At 37.0% G+C, this 14077-nt stretch overlaps 1 protein-coding gene across 2 annotated transcripts in view; it reads right to left on the bottom strand.

The window, feature by feature from the left end:
* Positions 1-14077, bottom strand: part of kremen1 (kringle containing transmembrane protein 1) — a 76221-nt gene that overhangs the window by 30677 nt on the left and 31467 nt on the right. For both annotated transcript variants that reach the window (XM_051111170.1, XM_051111171.1), the window contains exon 2: positions 10111-10273. In XM_051111170.1, coding sequence (XP_050967127.1) covers positions 10111-10273 — 163 coding nt within the window. The remainder of the gene's footprint in view (positions 1-10110; positions 10274-14077) is intronic.

The raw sequence follows: 14077 nt of genomic DNA, 5'->3' as shown, positions 1-14077 counted from the left end.
TATCGGCATTGACTCTAGTCACATAATCATTCATAAATCATTTAATAAATCCCTGCTGAATAAAAATATTCATTTCTTTAAAAAAAATAAATAAATCTTACTACCTCCAAACTTTTAAACAGCAGTGCAGCTTCTTGCTTCTTGTAAAAAAGTAGCTACACCACTATGAAAACAGCTGAAAGATGTCAAGCTACTGCAAAAATGTCAAGTTGGAAGAGTCGCTGCTTTTGGTTAGTTACTGCAGATAATTTAGTTCAAGCGTAGCTGTCACTAAAGAGAAAAGCCTTTTAAAGGCTTGTCAGTCAGACAGAAACACCCCCTACAGCGGGAACCTATGCGCTTTATTGAGCCTCTTTCTCTCCCCCTGCCCTGTCCATCCAAGCATGTCCACCTCCAGGTCGGCGTCTACAAGAGGGCCTGGGGAAGGGCTTTGTTCCTTTCCAGACAGTGACCTGCGGAGTTCTCCAGCTTTGTCTGCTTCAAAACCCCTTTAAGCTCTCCAGCGTGTACTTTAAACCTTGATGCCCAAACCCCAAAAAGCCTTCAGAGAGGGTATTGATTACAACCGCACAGCCAGACGAGGCAGTGATTGGTCGAGTTCTTCATGAACCGAACATTCATCGTAAAAAAGCCCGACCGAATCCCCCTTCACGTGCACTACGGGTGCCCACGCCGTCAGGAGCAACGATAATTGCGAGAAAAGCTATTCTTCTTGTCTTTTAGGAGTCACAATGCAACATCTCGAGCTCGACCCTGAGGCGACAGCTATCTGATTTCAGCCATTGTGAGGTGGAATCAAAAGGGCGTGCCACGGTCTTTTCTTCCCCTATCAAAAACACTTTCCAGCTTCTCTTCTTCTCTCTTTACAACAAGAAAGTGTATTGAGTGAAGCGTCTTTTCATGTGCTCGCTTTTTTGTGTCCGGGGAAACTTAACCTCAGGTTGGAGTCAGCTAAACATCTCCCATTTTCCCTCCTTTTTTTCTTTTCTGTTGAGAAGAATGAGATCTGGCCTGCTAACAAACCAGTCTGGCTTTGGAGCCGAGCGTGCGTATTTCGACCATCAAGATCGACAATCCCCCCCCGGCCTGATGGGATTTTCATTATGACTCAGTCAAATATAATGGCTACTTTGCATAGCTTTTTTGAATAATGTATTCTCCTCTTCAGGAAAGACACCTGTTTGGAGTTGAAGTCTTCAGGGCAATTGAGGTTCAATGGAGGAGATTAGATTATAAGAGGAATCTGTCTTGTTGGCAGACACATATAAACATACTCATACATTCTGCCAGGTTTCTATATGGCTGTATTTGATCCAGGCTGCCTCTGGGGTCATACGGCGAGCACTTAATGGAACAGTTCACCCAAAAAATGAACATTTTGTCATCATTTACTCACCCTCATGTTGTTCCAAAACCACATAACTTTCTATCTTCTGAGGAACTTAAAAGGTGAAGCTCTGAAAAGTAGCTTTGAACACTCTTTTTAATGAAACGATGAGATGGATGAGAACTGGGGCCTGCCAAGGTCCATACAACTCATATACTACATTACAAATCTTCCGAAGCCAAGTAACAGCTCTGAGGTCAAAAGTTTACATCCCTCTTTCAGAATATGCAAAATGTTAAATATTTTACCAAAATAAGAGAGATCATACAAAATACTGTTATTGTAATGTATGAGACAACTGAGCGACTCATATGCAACTATTACAGAAGGTTCAAACACTCACTGATGCTCCACAAGGAAAAACAACGCATTGAGAGCCAGGGGGTGAAAACTTTTGAACAGAATGGAAATGTGTACATTTTTCTTATTTTGCCTAAATATCTTTTTTTTTTTTTTTTTTCATTTAGTACTGCCCTTCAGAGGCTACAAAATATAGTTACATGTTTCCCAGAAGACAAAATAAGTTACATTTACCCTGATCTTCAAATTCCAAAAGTTTTCACCCCCTTGGCTCTTAATACATGGTTTAAACTTCTGGAGCATCAGTGAGCTTTTGAACCTTCTGTAACAGTTGCATATAAATCCCTTAGTTGTCCTCAGTGTGAAAAGATGGATCTCAAAATCATACAGTCATATTTGGAAAGGGTTAAAATAAACAAAAATGCAGGAAAACCAAAGAAATTGTGGGATCTGAAGGAACAGCAGGCAGTTTAACTGTTCAGGACAAACAAGAGACATGAACAACTATCACTAAACAAAAAAATACAGCTGTGGATCTTTCAGGTAACAACACGGTATTAAGAATCAAGTGTATGTAAACTTCATTTTTAAAAATTCAACTATCATTTTCTTTTGTGGACTATATGTAAACATCTTTTATGTAAAATATCTTATCAAGCTCAGTACTAAATAAACAATAACATGCATTTTGTATGACCCCTCTTATTTTGCTAAAATAATTAACATTTTGCAGATTCTGAAAGGAGGGTGTAAACATTTGACCTCAACTGTAGCTCTTCTTGGCACATTCTCAAAACTGTGAATACATTGTTTATACGAAATGGATCTTTTCAAAGAATCAGCTCTCAATGATTCACTGATCTGATCAACGAATTTGTTAACTGATCTGGCTCTTGATTCCAACTCAGTCACTCAAACATGTCTTGCCAACCTCACTGGAGGCGAAGATTATGAGTAAATAACCGCTTAGGTTCTGATCTGTTCATCACACAAAACTATTGTATGGTTGTTGTCTGTACACAAGTCATACGAATTCTTTTTATGATATTTTATGATAATTATATGGTTCTGAGTCCTGTTTGAAGCTTAAAAGCTGTAGTCCCCATGCCATCAGTTCAGTTCAAAATTTCTCTTGTTGTATTGCGTGCCAGAATTATACAGGTTTGGAATAATAATAGAATTTTCTTTTTTTCCATGAACTAATCCTTTAATTTATCTGTTTAAACCTCTAAATAATCACCTTTCTTTCCTCAAGGGTGAGAGGAAAGCAATGCGGTGGTGCAGTCCCAGACCAGATATAATAGGTGGCTTTGATCACCAAACACAGGCCTGTTTGCCCTCAAGACTCCTCAAATGTGTGGACGTGTATGTGCGTGTGTGTGCAAGAGCGTACTTTATGATGATAAGTGTGTGTGTGTGTGTGTGTGTGTGTGTGTGTGTCCGGTTAAGCCTGCAGGGTCAAGTCCCTTCAGTGAATGAGTAAATAATCTCAGGGCCTTTCATGTGTTACCGTAATGACGGGGACATCATCTGTCCGGGCTGGTTAATGGGATGGGGAATTACCCCTGCCTTTGGAGATTTATAACCTCTTTAAGGAGATGGCAAGACTTTAGAACTGTCCCTAGGAAGCATCAACCATCACCAATAAGATAAAAACAATTTTCTGAACTCTGGAATAAATATATAAATAAATAAACAATGAAACATGGCATCTGAAGTCTTTGTGTAGATGGTACAGATGTGCTTGCTTTCATTTCATTTTAATTTCATTCACAAGATGCTCTTCGGAACAAATGCATGAAATTCTAAGACATCCTGAAATTAATTTTCCACTTAAACTATTATTCTGACAACATAATTGGTAAAGTAAATATTTGTATTAAAATTGAACAAAGCACTTTCATTTGTGGAAAGTGCTTTGTTCAAACTGAAGAAATTTTCGTTTCTTCAGTTTATTCTAGACAGCAATGATATGGAGAGTAAATAAAGTTTTCTGCTTCTCAAATATTTCCCCTGAGCAAAATTCCATAGTAATTTCACGTTTCTGCTCTGGAGTTTCAGAACAGATCTCAACTTTGCTGAGACTTGATTGAGATAAAAACAAAGTCTGCAATGAATATGAGCTCAAACGTTTCTCATTCAATTCTCCCAAGAACAAATGATTACTAAATTATGGTATTCATTTCTTAAAGGGACAGTTCACCCAAAAATGAAAATTCTGTCTCATTTCACCTTCATGTCATTTCAGCACTGTGTAACTTTCTTTCTTCTGCAGAACACAAAAGAAGATATTTTGAAGAATGTTGGCAACCAAAGAGTTTTGATGACCATTGTGTGACCACAGGAGTACATCAATTTTTGGATAAATTATCCCTTTTATTTTACAGTTATATGTGACCCTGAATCATAAAACCAGTCTTAAGTAGCAAGGGTATATTTGTAGCAATAGCCAAAAATGCATTGTATGGGTCAAAATGATTGATTTTTCTTTTAAGCTAAAAATCATTAGGGTATCAGGTTCAATGAAGATATTTTGTAAATCTTCTACTGTAAATCTATCAAAACCTAATTTTTGATTAGTAATATGCATTGCTAAGTACACCTAAGACAAAGTTGATACTTTGAAAACAACTTGAGGATCATCATTAAGCCTTCTGAGCAACTTCTAAGTAACACAAATTTCTTCTGAGTATAGATGAAATCATCTGGGATCAAAAAAACTAAAAGTTGGCATTGGTAAACATTGCAGCAAGAGAAGAATGTGCACTTAAGTTTAAATTTTTCGGTGGAGTTTTTCACAAATAAAAATAGAAGGATTTTTATGGTGACCACAAATATCATTGCAACACTAAATCTGATGTGTAAGAACAATGTGTCGAGCCGTTATGGTTTATTGCAACACTCTCTCGCTCCTTTTCGCTTTTCTCTCCCTCTCTCTCTCTAATTTGTTTCAGCATTACTGGCCATCTGAACTGAGAGAAAACCAGCTGTTCTTGCCTGGCCTGCGTTCAAACGCTTCTCTTTAATAACCGCTTTCCATGCACCATAATCATAAAGTTTATGATAAACTTTTAAAATTCTGGCATAGAGCTTTTTGTAAAAAAAAAACTGGTATTCTTTAACAACAAAAGCGTGTAAAATCTATACTAGGGTAAGACTGAAAATAGCTTTTTTCCTCAACGCCGACCTCAGCCACACTATTAGCCCGCTGCAGCTAACCAGTATCCAAAGCAAATATGAGCAAGGGAAATTTGCCTAATATGCTCAGAGCCATGCTCAGTCAACATGGCAAACATACACTACAGCAGGAATGAGACTCAAGTATGAGCCTGTACACATGCTGAGATCTAGTATTGTCCTACTAAACGGAATAAAAATAACAAAGCAGGTAAATAAACAATTATGTACTTTTTACATTTTACGTAGGTTTTAAATAAAAGAGTCGAGACCGATTGGATTGTTAGGATTAACTTATTCATCGTACAGTAATAATTTAAGATGCTCGTTCAACGCCTTCCGAGAGACCGTTTGGATATCAGAGTCTATTGTATCTACATCACACACAGCCACTCTTGAGGCATTGTGTGTCGATTCAACCACAACAATTCAAGCCCGCCTCACTGAACTGACACGTGAAAGTGGATAACAAACCGTTCAATTTCACACCCAAGTAAACAACAGTGTAAACAGAAAATGCACAAATGCTTAATGGTTGCTTGCACTTTCGTTTAAGCTAAAGTCTTCACAGATTGAGGATGGAAAATTAAACATTAATGTTTCTCTTGGAAACAACATATAAAGCAGCAACACAAAAAATATCTGGCCAAAACTCTCAGGACTTTTAAAGTCAACATGGAATGGTTTCACAGTCCATTTTACTTCAGTAATGCTGCCCAGGCCCTCAATATCCTAACATACACTGTCATGCAGAACTATTCAACAAATTGAGAAAATAAATGTAGAAAACTACAAAGAGTTCTGTGATGGATCCATAAAACTACTATACAGTATCTCACTTAACTTTTAACAATAGCAATTGCCGTGTGCTGTAATGAAGGGACATTTTAGTATTTATAATCCCTGAAAGCACACCCACATCAAGGAGACGTCTATTTGACGTCTGCATTTACATCTGCATGGCACATTTTTTAAAGTGTTGGACAAGTATTGGACATTTCCTATCAGATGTCAAATAGACGTCTATCAGATGTCTTTAAGATGTTTATTATATATAATGTATGCAAAATTGACATCTTACAGACGTCTGCCAGATGTTTGTACACAGCAGACGCTTTCCAGATCAAGTGATCTTTAACAGACATCTTGCAGATCTACTAGATGTCTTTAAGATGTTTATGATTCAGAATGTATGTAAAATTGAAATCTTATAAACGTCTGCCAGATGTTTGTACACAGCAGACGCTTTCCAGATCAAGTGATCTTTAACAGACATTTTGCAGATCTATTAGATGTCTTCAAGATATTTATGATTTAGAATGTATGTAAAATTTATATTTTATAGATGTCTGCCAGATGTTTGTACACAGCAGATGCTTTCCAGATCAAGTGATCTTTAACAGACATCCTGTAGACGTACATGTGCTATCTGGGATATAGGTCTACTAATATTTTGAACAGGACATAAACACTCACTATCTTAGTGAGTCTGATTCCAAATGCAAAATCTTTAGCAAGTTCGATTCTGTTTTTGTAAATCTTTTTTGATTGTGAATCAAATTTTATGACTCATACTGTGTTTGCTGCTGTGTTTGGGGAAAAAAAAAAAAACAGCATATGCATACTGTATTTTCTGACTTGATTTCTAATTATTATTTTTAATAAGCACATTTTATTTATTTATTTTTTTTATCACATTTGCAGCTGTTTTAGTAGCCGTCTGGAACCCTGCATGGTAGTTTTGGTGATTTTTTAACAAACGAAAAAACAAACAGAATATAAGCATTTGCAAAATAATAAGTAAAAATCTTACACCTTCTGTTTCTATTAATGGGATTTACTTAAAACCTCAATTAAGCATTGCTATTAGTGTACTATTACGGGTTAAGTGAGGTTTATGATTGATCTAAAAAAGGTGACAGATAACAGGTCTGAGAGGAAGCTGATGAATTGTAGACCTTTCCGTCCAACACTTCAACGTTCATAGCTCCTTTTATTCACAATTAATAGGATGCTTCCTCTCAGCCCCATCTCTCAATGTTTTCATAGCTTTTTACAGCACACAATAAAGATGAAATGTGAGGGATATTAGGACTTGGCACCTCCATTTCTCTCTCACTCTCCATCTCTAGCTCTCTCAACATGCCAAGACTGCAGTTCCTCCTTTTAAGTCAAATGGCGTGTAGACAAGCCAACAAAGAGATGCAAACAGTTTATGACATCATTAAAGAAACACACACACTAGCAGCTTTCCAGAAGCATTCCTCTCTTACACGTAACCAGGACTATAAAAACATGCACTACACAAATAACACTTGTCATTTTTTTTAAACACATACACCTGCCTCCTTTTCCCCAACTCTTGTTAACTCTTCCTTTTGATCAGGAATGAACTTCATACACATGATTAGATAGACAGATAGGTAGTTTGGCAAGATCTTGTGGAGCCGAAACCTAAAGTCTGTTATGACACAGAAAGACATTCCTATATACACACCCAGCAGACATAACACCATGCAACCGTGTGCCTAAAATCAACACTGGTGTTCCTGACGGTGATCTCTCTCTCTTCACTTAATCTCTGTCTGCCGTTCTGAATCCGGCTTTCACTTCCCATATCATACAGTCTGCTGGAGCTACACGCACACACATATACAGAGTCACTGCAGAAACCCTCCTCATGGTTGAACAGCAACGGGGATTGTTTGCATAAAAATGAAAATATTGTCATGTGCTCCCATAATGTACATTCTAATAGTGTACAAAATAGACAGAAAATGTTAAAGGGTGACATTTCTCCAGCCTGGTCAAATTTGTTATGTTGGTCTGCTTAGCTGGTTTTAAAATAGTTTTGGGCACTTTTTGTAAACTCAGGCTGGGAGACTAGCTTAAGGGGATAGTTAGCCCCAAAAATGAAAATTACCCCATGATTTACTCACCCTTAAGCCATCCTAGGTGTATATGACTTTTTTCTTTCAGACGAATACAATTGGAGTTATATTAAAAAATGTCCTGGCTCTTCCAAGCTTTATAATGGCAGTAAATGGGTGGTGATATTCAATCGTCCAATAAAGTACATCCATCCATCATAAAAAGTACTCCATATGGTTCTTGGGGGTTAATAAAGTCCTCGTGAAGCGAATCGATGTGGAAAACCAGCCTCCTCTTGGCTTATATCAATTCTTTTATTTACAAATCCTCAATTTGTACTTTTAACTCATGACCGGTGTTTTGTTTACCCCTCTCCTCTGTGCTTTCGTGTTATATGCACTTTATTGGACTTCTATTGGACTATTGAATATTAACACCCATTCACTGCCATTACAAAGCTTGGAAGAGCCAGGACATTCTTTAATATAATTCCGACTGTATTCGTTTGTAAGATATATACTTAAGCAAAGTCCTACTCGCTCATGAACGCTCGAGAGATTACGGTTTATAAAGTTTTTAAAAATATGGATATTTTTCTTACAAAAATACACCAGTTTACTTCAGAAGACCTTTATTAACACCCCGTAGGCATGTGGAGTAATTTTTATGATGGATAGATGCACTTTATTGGACTTCAAAATCTCAACACCCATTCACTGCCATTATAAAAGTTGGAAGAGCCAGGACATTCTTTCATATAATTTCGACTGTATTCGTTTGTAAGATATATACTTAAGCAAAGTCCTACTCGCTCGTGAACACTCGAGAGATTACGGTTTATAAGAAATATATAAGAAAGTCATATACACCTAAGACGGCTTGAGGGTGAGTTAATCATGGGGTGATTTTCATTTTTGGGTGAACTATCCCTTTAAAACAACTAAGACCAGCAAAGAAGGCTGGTTTAAGTGTTTTTCTAGGTCCAAAAAATGAAAAATCACCATCAAAGTACTATAAAAGTATTCTATACAAGTCATATTCCTAGTCACACATAGATTAATAGATAATAAAGACACGTAAACAATGACATGATTTTCTTTTTTGGGTGAACTATCCCTTTAAGCATTTAAAAGAGTATAGCAGTAGTATGCTCTTAAATGCCATCTCTCATCTCCTTCTTTGTGTTTTCTGATCCCACTCCAGTTACTATCGTCAGTCCAAGGAGTGCCATAACAGCTGAGGAAACTGTGAGAAATTCTAAACTGCAACAGATTTAGAAAACACTGCTACTCAGCCAGGAAAAGGGGATTTTTTTTTTGACAAACTTTTGAAATTGACAAACTTTATAAACAGTATAAAGCTGGAATATTGTGTTACATGTGCGCATGAACCAAAAGCTTTAGCACATTGTAATCTATCTGTGATTAGACTTCGGTCAGATTACCAGTTTGTTTATTACAGAAACAGGCCTATGACAGTAAAGTTTTGCTTCTTGCTTTGCGGGTTAGCCCGTGCATCTAGAATAAATTTGAAGCTGAGGAGAGAAAGAGGCTATCGGTCATCCACACTGTCGCTCTGCTGCGTTTTTTTCAGGACAGAGGGATTTCGGGCGACTTTGCAAATGTAAACTCTTCAAGCCCTGCTGAGTCCACATAATGATAGGCACAAAAAATAAACTTACACTCATGGACCACAGTCAAACACTACAGTGTGACTTTCAGAGAAACAATTTGAGCGCAAATGCTTCTCTCCAACAACATGAAACAAAGTCCGAATAATTTAGCATGGTGGTTTAAAGACTAAATCTGTTTTTAAGATGCTTATAGATATAAATACAGCTCAGGGTCAAAGACAGAGAGACATTCAAATGAATAAAACATCTGTGATGTTGAGACGTTTTAGACTGTGGCAACACCGTGACACTATGACACTGAAGAATGTGTCAATAAAATTCTTACAACACATCGCCAAAATCACACAATGTCTCTTACAATTTTGCAACAATGTCCCTCTTGGTCATTTTCTCTTAAAATGCATTCTCTTATTTAAAGGAACAGTCCCCCTAATCACTCTGAATACTTTTTAAACTGATTTTTTATGCTGTGATGCCGCTGAAAAATCAGTTTTGGTTCTCGCAATTTTTGAAGAACATTCTAATCAGTCTAAAGAATCACTTTTCTACTATAAATGAACCTTCAGTGAAATTAAAAAGGTTCCACAGATGGTAAAGGCTCTTTATGGAACCATAGATGCAAATTAAGAACCTGCATTCTTTTGAGAACTTTGGAGTATCATATACTTTTTGCAGTGCGAAACATCTGCAAATTTCTATTCATCATGCAAAAGTATTTCCATCCCTACAGTATTTGCCTGACCTGCAGAAGTTGTGTGGCCCAAGACCTCCTTCTCCATTGGGGTATTTGTTGGTGTTGTATGGATGCTGAAAAGTCTCATTCCAGAAAAGGCACGGCCTCCCTCCTTCCAGGCTTGTCTGGTTCTGTCGACCTCTGTAGTCTTCTCCATTTGCTGTATAACACTCTAAGAGACACAAGAGAAAAAATCCATTTAATCAAAATGTTCTACAAAACTTTGGTGTAAACACAACACATTTTATCCAGCAATCTGTGGGTAGCTACTACATGCGACTTCACCATTACATAATTATGCTGGAAAGGTCACGTGCAGTTAGTTCTTTGTGGCGAAAAACTCAATCACCTTTTCTCCTCTAACTTCAAAATTGTCCGACAGCGTTGTTTTAATTTTTTTTGTAAAGGTGTTTGACTTTCTTTGCACATTCGCTTTGTAAACACTGGGTTCCACCTACATCAAGCATGACCTTTATAAAGACATTTTTATTCTGGAAGTGAACTAATCTTTTAATTTATTGACTTTACAGAAACAATACATTCAGAAAATATAGTTTTTTTGGAGAAATTGCGGTTGTGGTCATTTTTTGAGATTGACACTCAAACTGCGATAGTCAGATGTTATTGCATCTGTTAGTATGCAAGTCTGGTATCCCAGGATGAGTCATAGCACTGCGGTGAAGGGGTGGGGGTGAATAATTATAACGGAAGAAATAAATCAATTATGATTCAGGTTTGTGATTGCAAAACTGCATTTAAGCGGCATGACCTGTGAGCAAATTAATTCCATAAGCGTGCAACAGTCAAGTCAAATGATAATCATGTCATTTACCCCTCTAAACCCCTAAACTGCAAAAAGGAACAAAAAAATTCTGGAAGGCAACCATATGGACCTTTTTCTCAACCAAAAACAACAGAGACCCAGGACTTACGCACAGTCAAAATAAACAAGAGGGTAACTATTCCATCAAAGGGTATCTGTTGGTATTTCTAAGCTCTAGACTTCAAAGCAACTCATTTGGACTGAGTTCTGGTTTGAATGAGGAAGCTGGTATGTGGCGAGAGCGTGGATTTAAACTCTGGCTTTCATATACGAGGAACCCTAAAATCTGATAACATCTCCATTCTGATTTGCTCTCCAAGAAGCCAACAAAATGAAAATGTGCAAAAATAGCATCTCATATGAATATCAATAATAATGAGTAACCTAGATTTTCCACATGGTTCTATGTGGCTATGATGTTCTTGGTGGTTGCTTACTAGGTCAAGTCAAAAGAGAGCAAAATCTGGTCCCTAAAGATTCCACACATGAAAAATCAAGTTGAGCAAACCACATACTGATATATACTATACAGGTAAAGTAAAAAGGACCTCAACAGTATTCATGTCCTAGAGGGGGCTGTTTCTGAGTCTTGCCACCTGCATGACTTTAATTAAAATCTACATGACACCCAAAATGCAAAGCCTGTGATTTCGCGTTTTAATGAGGCCTGGTTTTCTTTCTTCTCTATTCCAGCGAGCATGACTTCCACAGTGCTGCCTGGACACTGTCCAAGTGTTCTGCGGCTTTTAGGGCTGTATTTTCTGATTGGATACAACTGTTTCGGTTGTGTGAGCAACGGCGCAAACGTCCTACCACATATGTAGCTGCACCCTATGTCCGTTTGCCCGAATGTGCCTTTTTCAGAGTCAACCACCGGAAAGCATTTGCCCTTTTTTGAGGCGAGCAAGCCTCACACAAATCAAAATGATTATCAGTGAGCGCTCATTTGAGGCAGTCCTGCCTGAGGTATGTTAATTGCGTTTGATTAATGGCGTTCAGGAAATTTGTTTAGGGAGGTTGTGTGGTTTTTTGATTTGGTGCATGATGCCCTACTCATCCCCTCAAGGAAGGGTTCGACCCACATCAGTGGTACATCTGGGTAACTATGCTTGGAAAACAGAGGCTAATTATCTGAGTCTTCTCTGTGTTCCAAAACACTGGAAATGTCTGTAATACTTCACTTATTTGATAAGCATATTCGTACATGTCAATAAAACGAGTAAAAGATGTCCATGAACTCCTAAAAACAAAGTTTCTATATTGTAATTTCATAAAGAACCTTTAACATCCATGGAACTTTCAAAACTTTTTTTTTAAGTTCTTTAATTCAAAATGTTCTGCATACTAAAAATAGTTATTTTAAGAATAAATGTATATATGACCAAAAATACAGTTTTTTATTAAGTGTTTTATGCATGCTTGCTAAATAAAACAAAACAATTTCTTTAAAAGGATAATTACTGATCACAAACTTTTGAACAGTAGTGTACATATCACAGTATGGTCTTTTTTTCTAAAAAAAAAAAAAAACAAACAAACAAAAAAAAATCAACAAAAAATATTTTTTATACATTTAAAAAATGTTATAAGTAATACGTATTTGGTAAATTTAGTAATTTTAAATATTTTATAAATTTTGTATATATATATATATATATATATAAAACATACATATAAATATAAATATAAATATATATATGACCAAAAATACAGATTTTTATGAAGTGTTTTATTTTTAATAGTCACTTTTGATCAGTTTTATGCATCCTTGCTGAATAAAATAATAACATCTCTTATCTCTTTAAACAGACAATTACTGATCACACACTTTTGAACATTAGTGTACATATCATTGTATGGAAAAGAAAATCAACAAAAAATATTTTTTATATATTTAAAAAAAATACAATAAATTAATACAATAAAAAAAATAAATAAAAAATAACATTTAATTTGACTTTTTATTTGTTTTTATTTTTTTAACTTAACAGATGCAAGTCAAAAAGAAATATGATTGTTCAAAACAAATAAGTAATATACTGAACTTTTAAAAAACAACTCAAGTCTTACAGGTAGAATAAGTTATGGGACAATATGACATTGAATAAATGATGACAAAATATATTTTTGGGTGAACTATCCCTTTTGTGTGCTTCTTTAAAACGGTGTTGATTATATAAAAGGTAATGGTTAAACTTTACGGCAACATTAATCCAGACACACTTGCAGTGACAGACTTAGGCAGCAGATTGACATTCATAAAGGATTGCAATAAATAATGCGTGACTGGACGGTGTTGTCATTCCTTTAGGGGTCGGTCGACGCTTCTGCTGTTGCGTGAAGCTCAGGGAGTTTACGGCGCATTGGAGAGCCACACATCTCCCAGAGCAATCATGATTTCCTCTTTGTAATCTTGGACAGAGTTACTGCCAGCCAAACCATGCATTACTAATGGGATGGATGTCCTTCATACCCACACTCTGCACAGCATAGGACTCATTATTCGTATTCATGCTTCGCAATGCTCACCTGCAGAAGGCAAAAAGTCACCTGAAGAGCAACTTTGCACCCTCTGTGATGAGAAATAACCCTCTGTTGCTGCATATCGCAGTTGTATTGGCCCACAAGCCGGCAGACATCTTGCTTCTGTGGCTAACCTCGGCAGAAAAGGTTTCCAGACGGGATGGCTGAAATAAGAAGGGCCAGAGGAAGGGTAGCAATTAGCAGCAACTTAACTTGATGTGGTCGGGAGGCATCGTTAAGTTGCGGCAGCGTAGGGAAGCAGTGAGTAGACTGGGAAGAACCAGATAAGAAGGTCCATCATCGAGATGAATGGGTAGTCAAAAGCCAGTGTGGGTTGCTGAGCGGCGTTCAAAGAAACACCAGTTTTGGAAAAAATGTGACCGTTTGCACTTGTAGGTTCCTGAGGATGAGCTTTCCCCATCTTTTAGCCGTAATAACATCACCTTCAACTGTTCCCCACTCCGTCATCAAGTTTCCCCCTGTATCGCCATGTGATGCCTTTGTTGTGGTTGGATCACAGGCCTTGATGGGAAACAGAGTCCCGGCCGCATGAAAGAGCAAATGAAAAAAAAAACAACTATAAAATGCAAGTACATCAACAGAAAAAGAAGCTCAGATCAGGAGGAAGGG

This window comes from Labeo rohita, chromosome 5, assembly GCF_022985175.1.
Source record: "Labeo rohita strain BAU-BD-2019 chromosome 5, IGBB_LRoh.1.0, whole genome shotgun sequence".
In the NCBI taxonomy this organism is placed as follows: domain Eukaryota; kingdom Metazoa; phylum Chordata; class Actinopteri; order Cypriniformes; family Cyprinidae; genus Labeo; species Labeo rohita.
The sequence above is the reverse complement of the archived record's forward strand: the minus strand, read 5'-3'. Positions and strand labels throughout refer to the sequence as shown.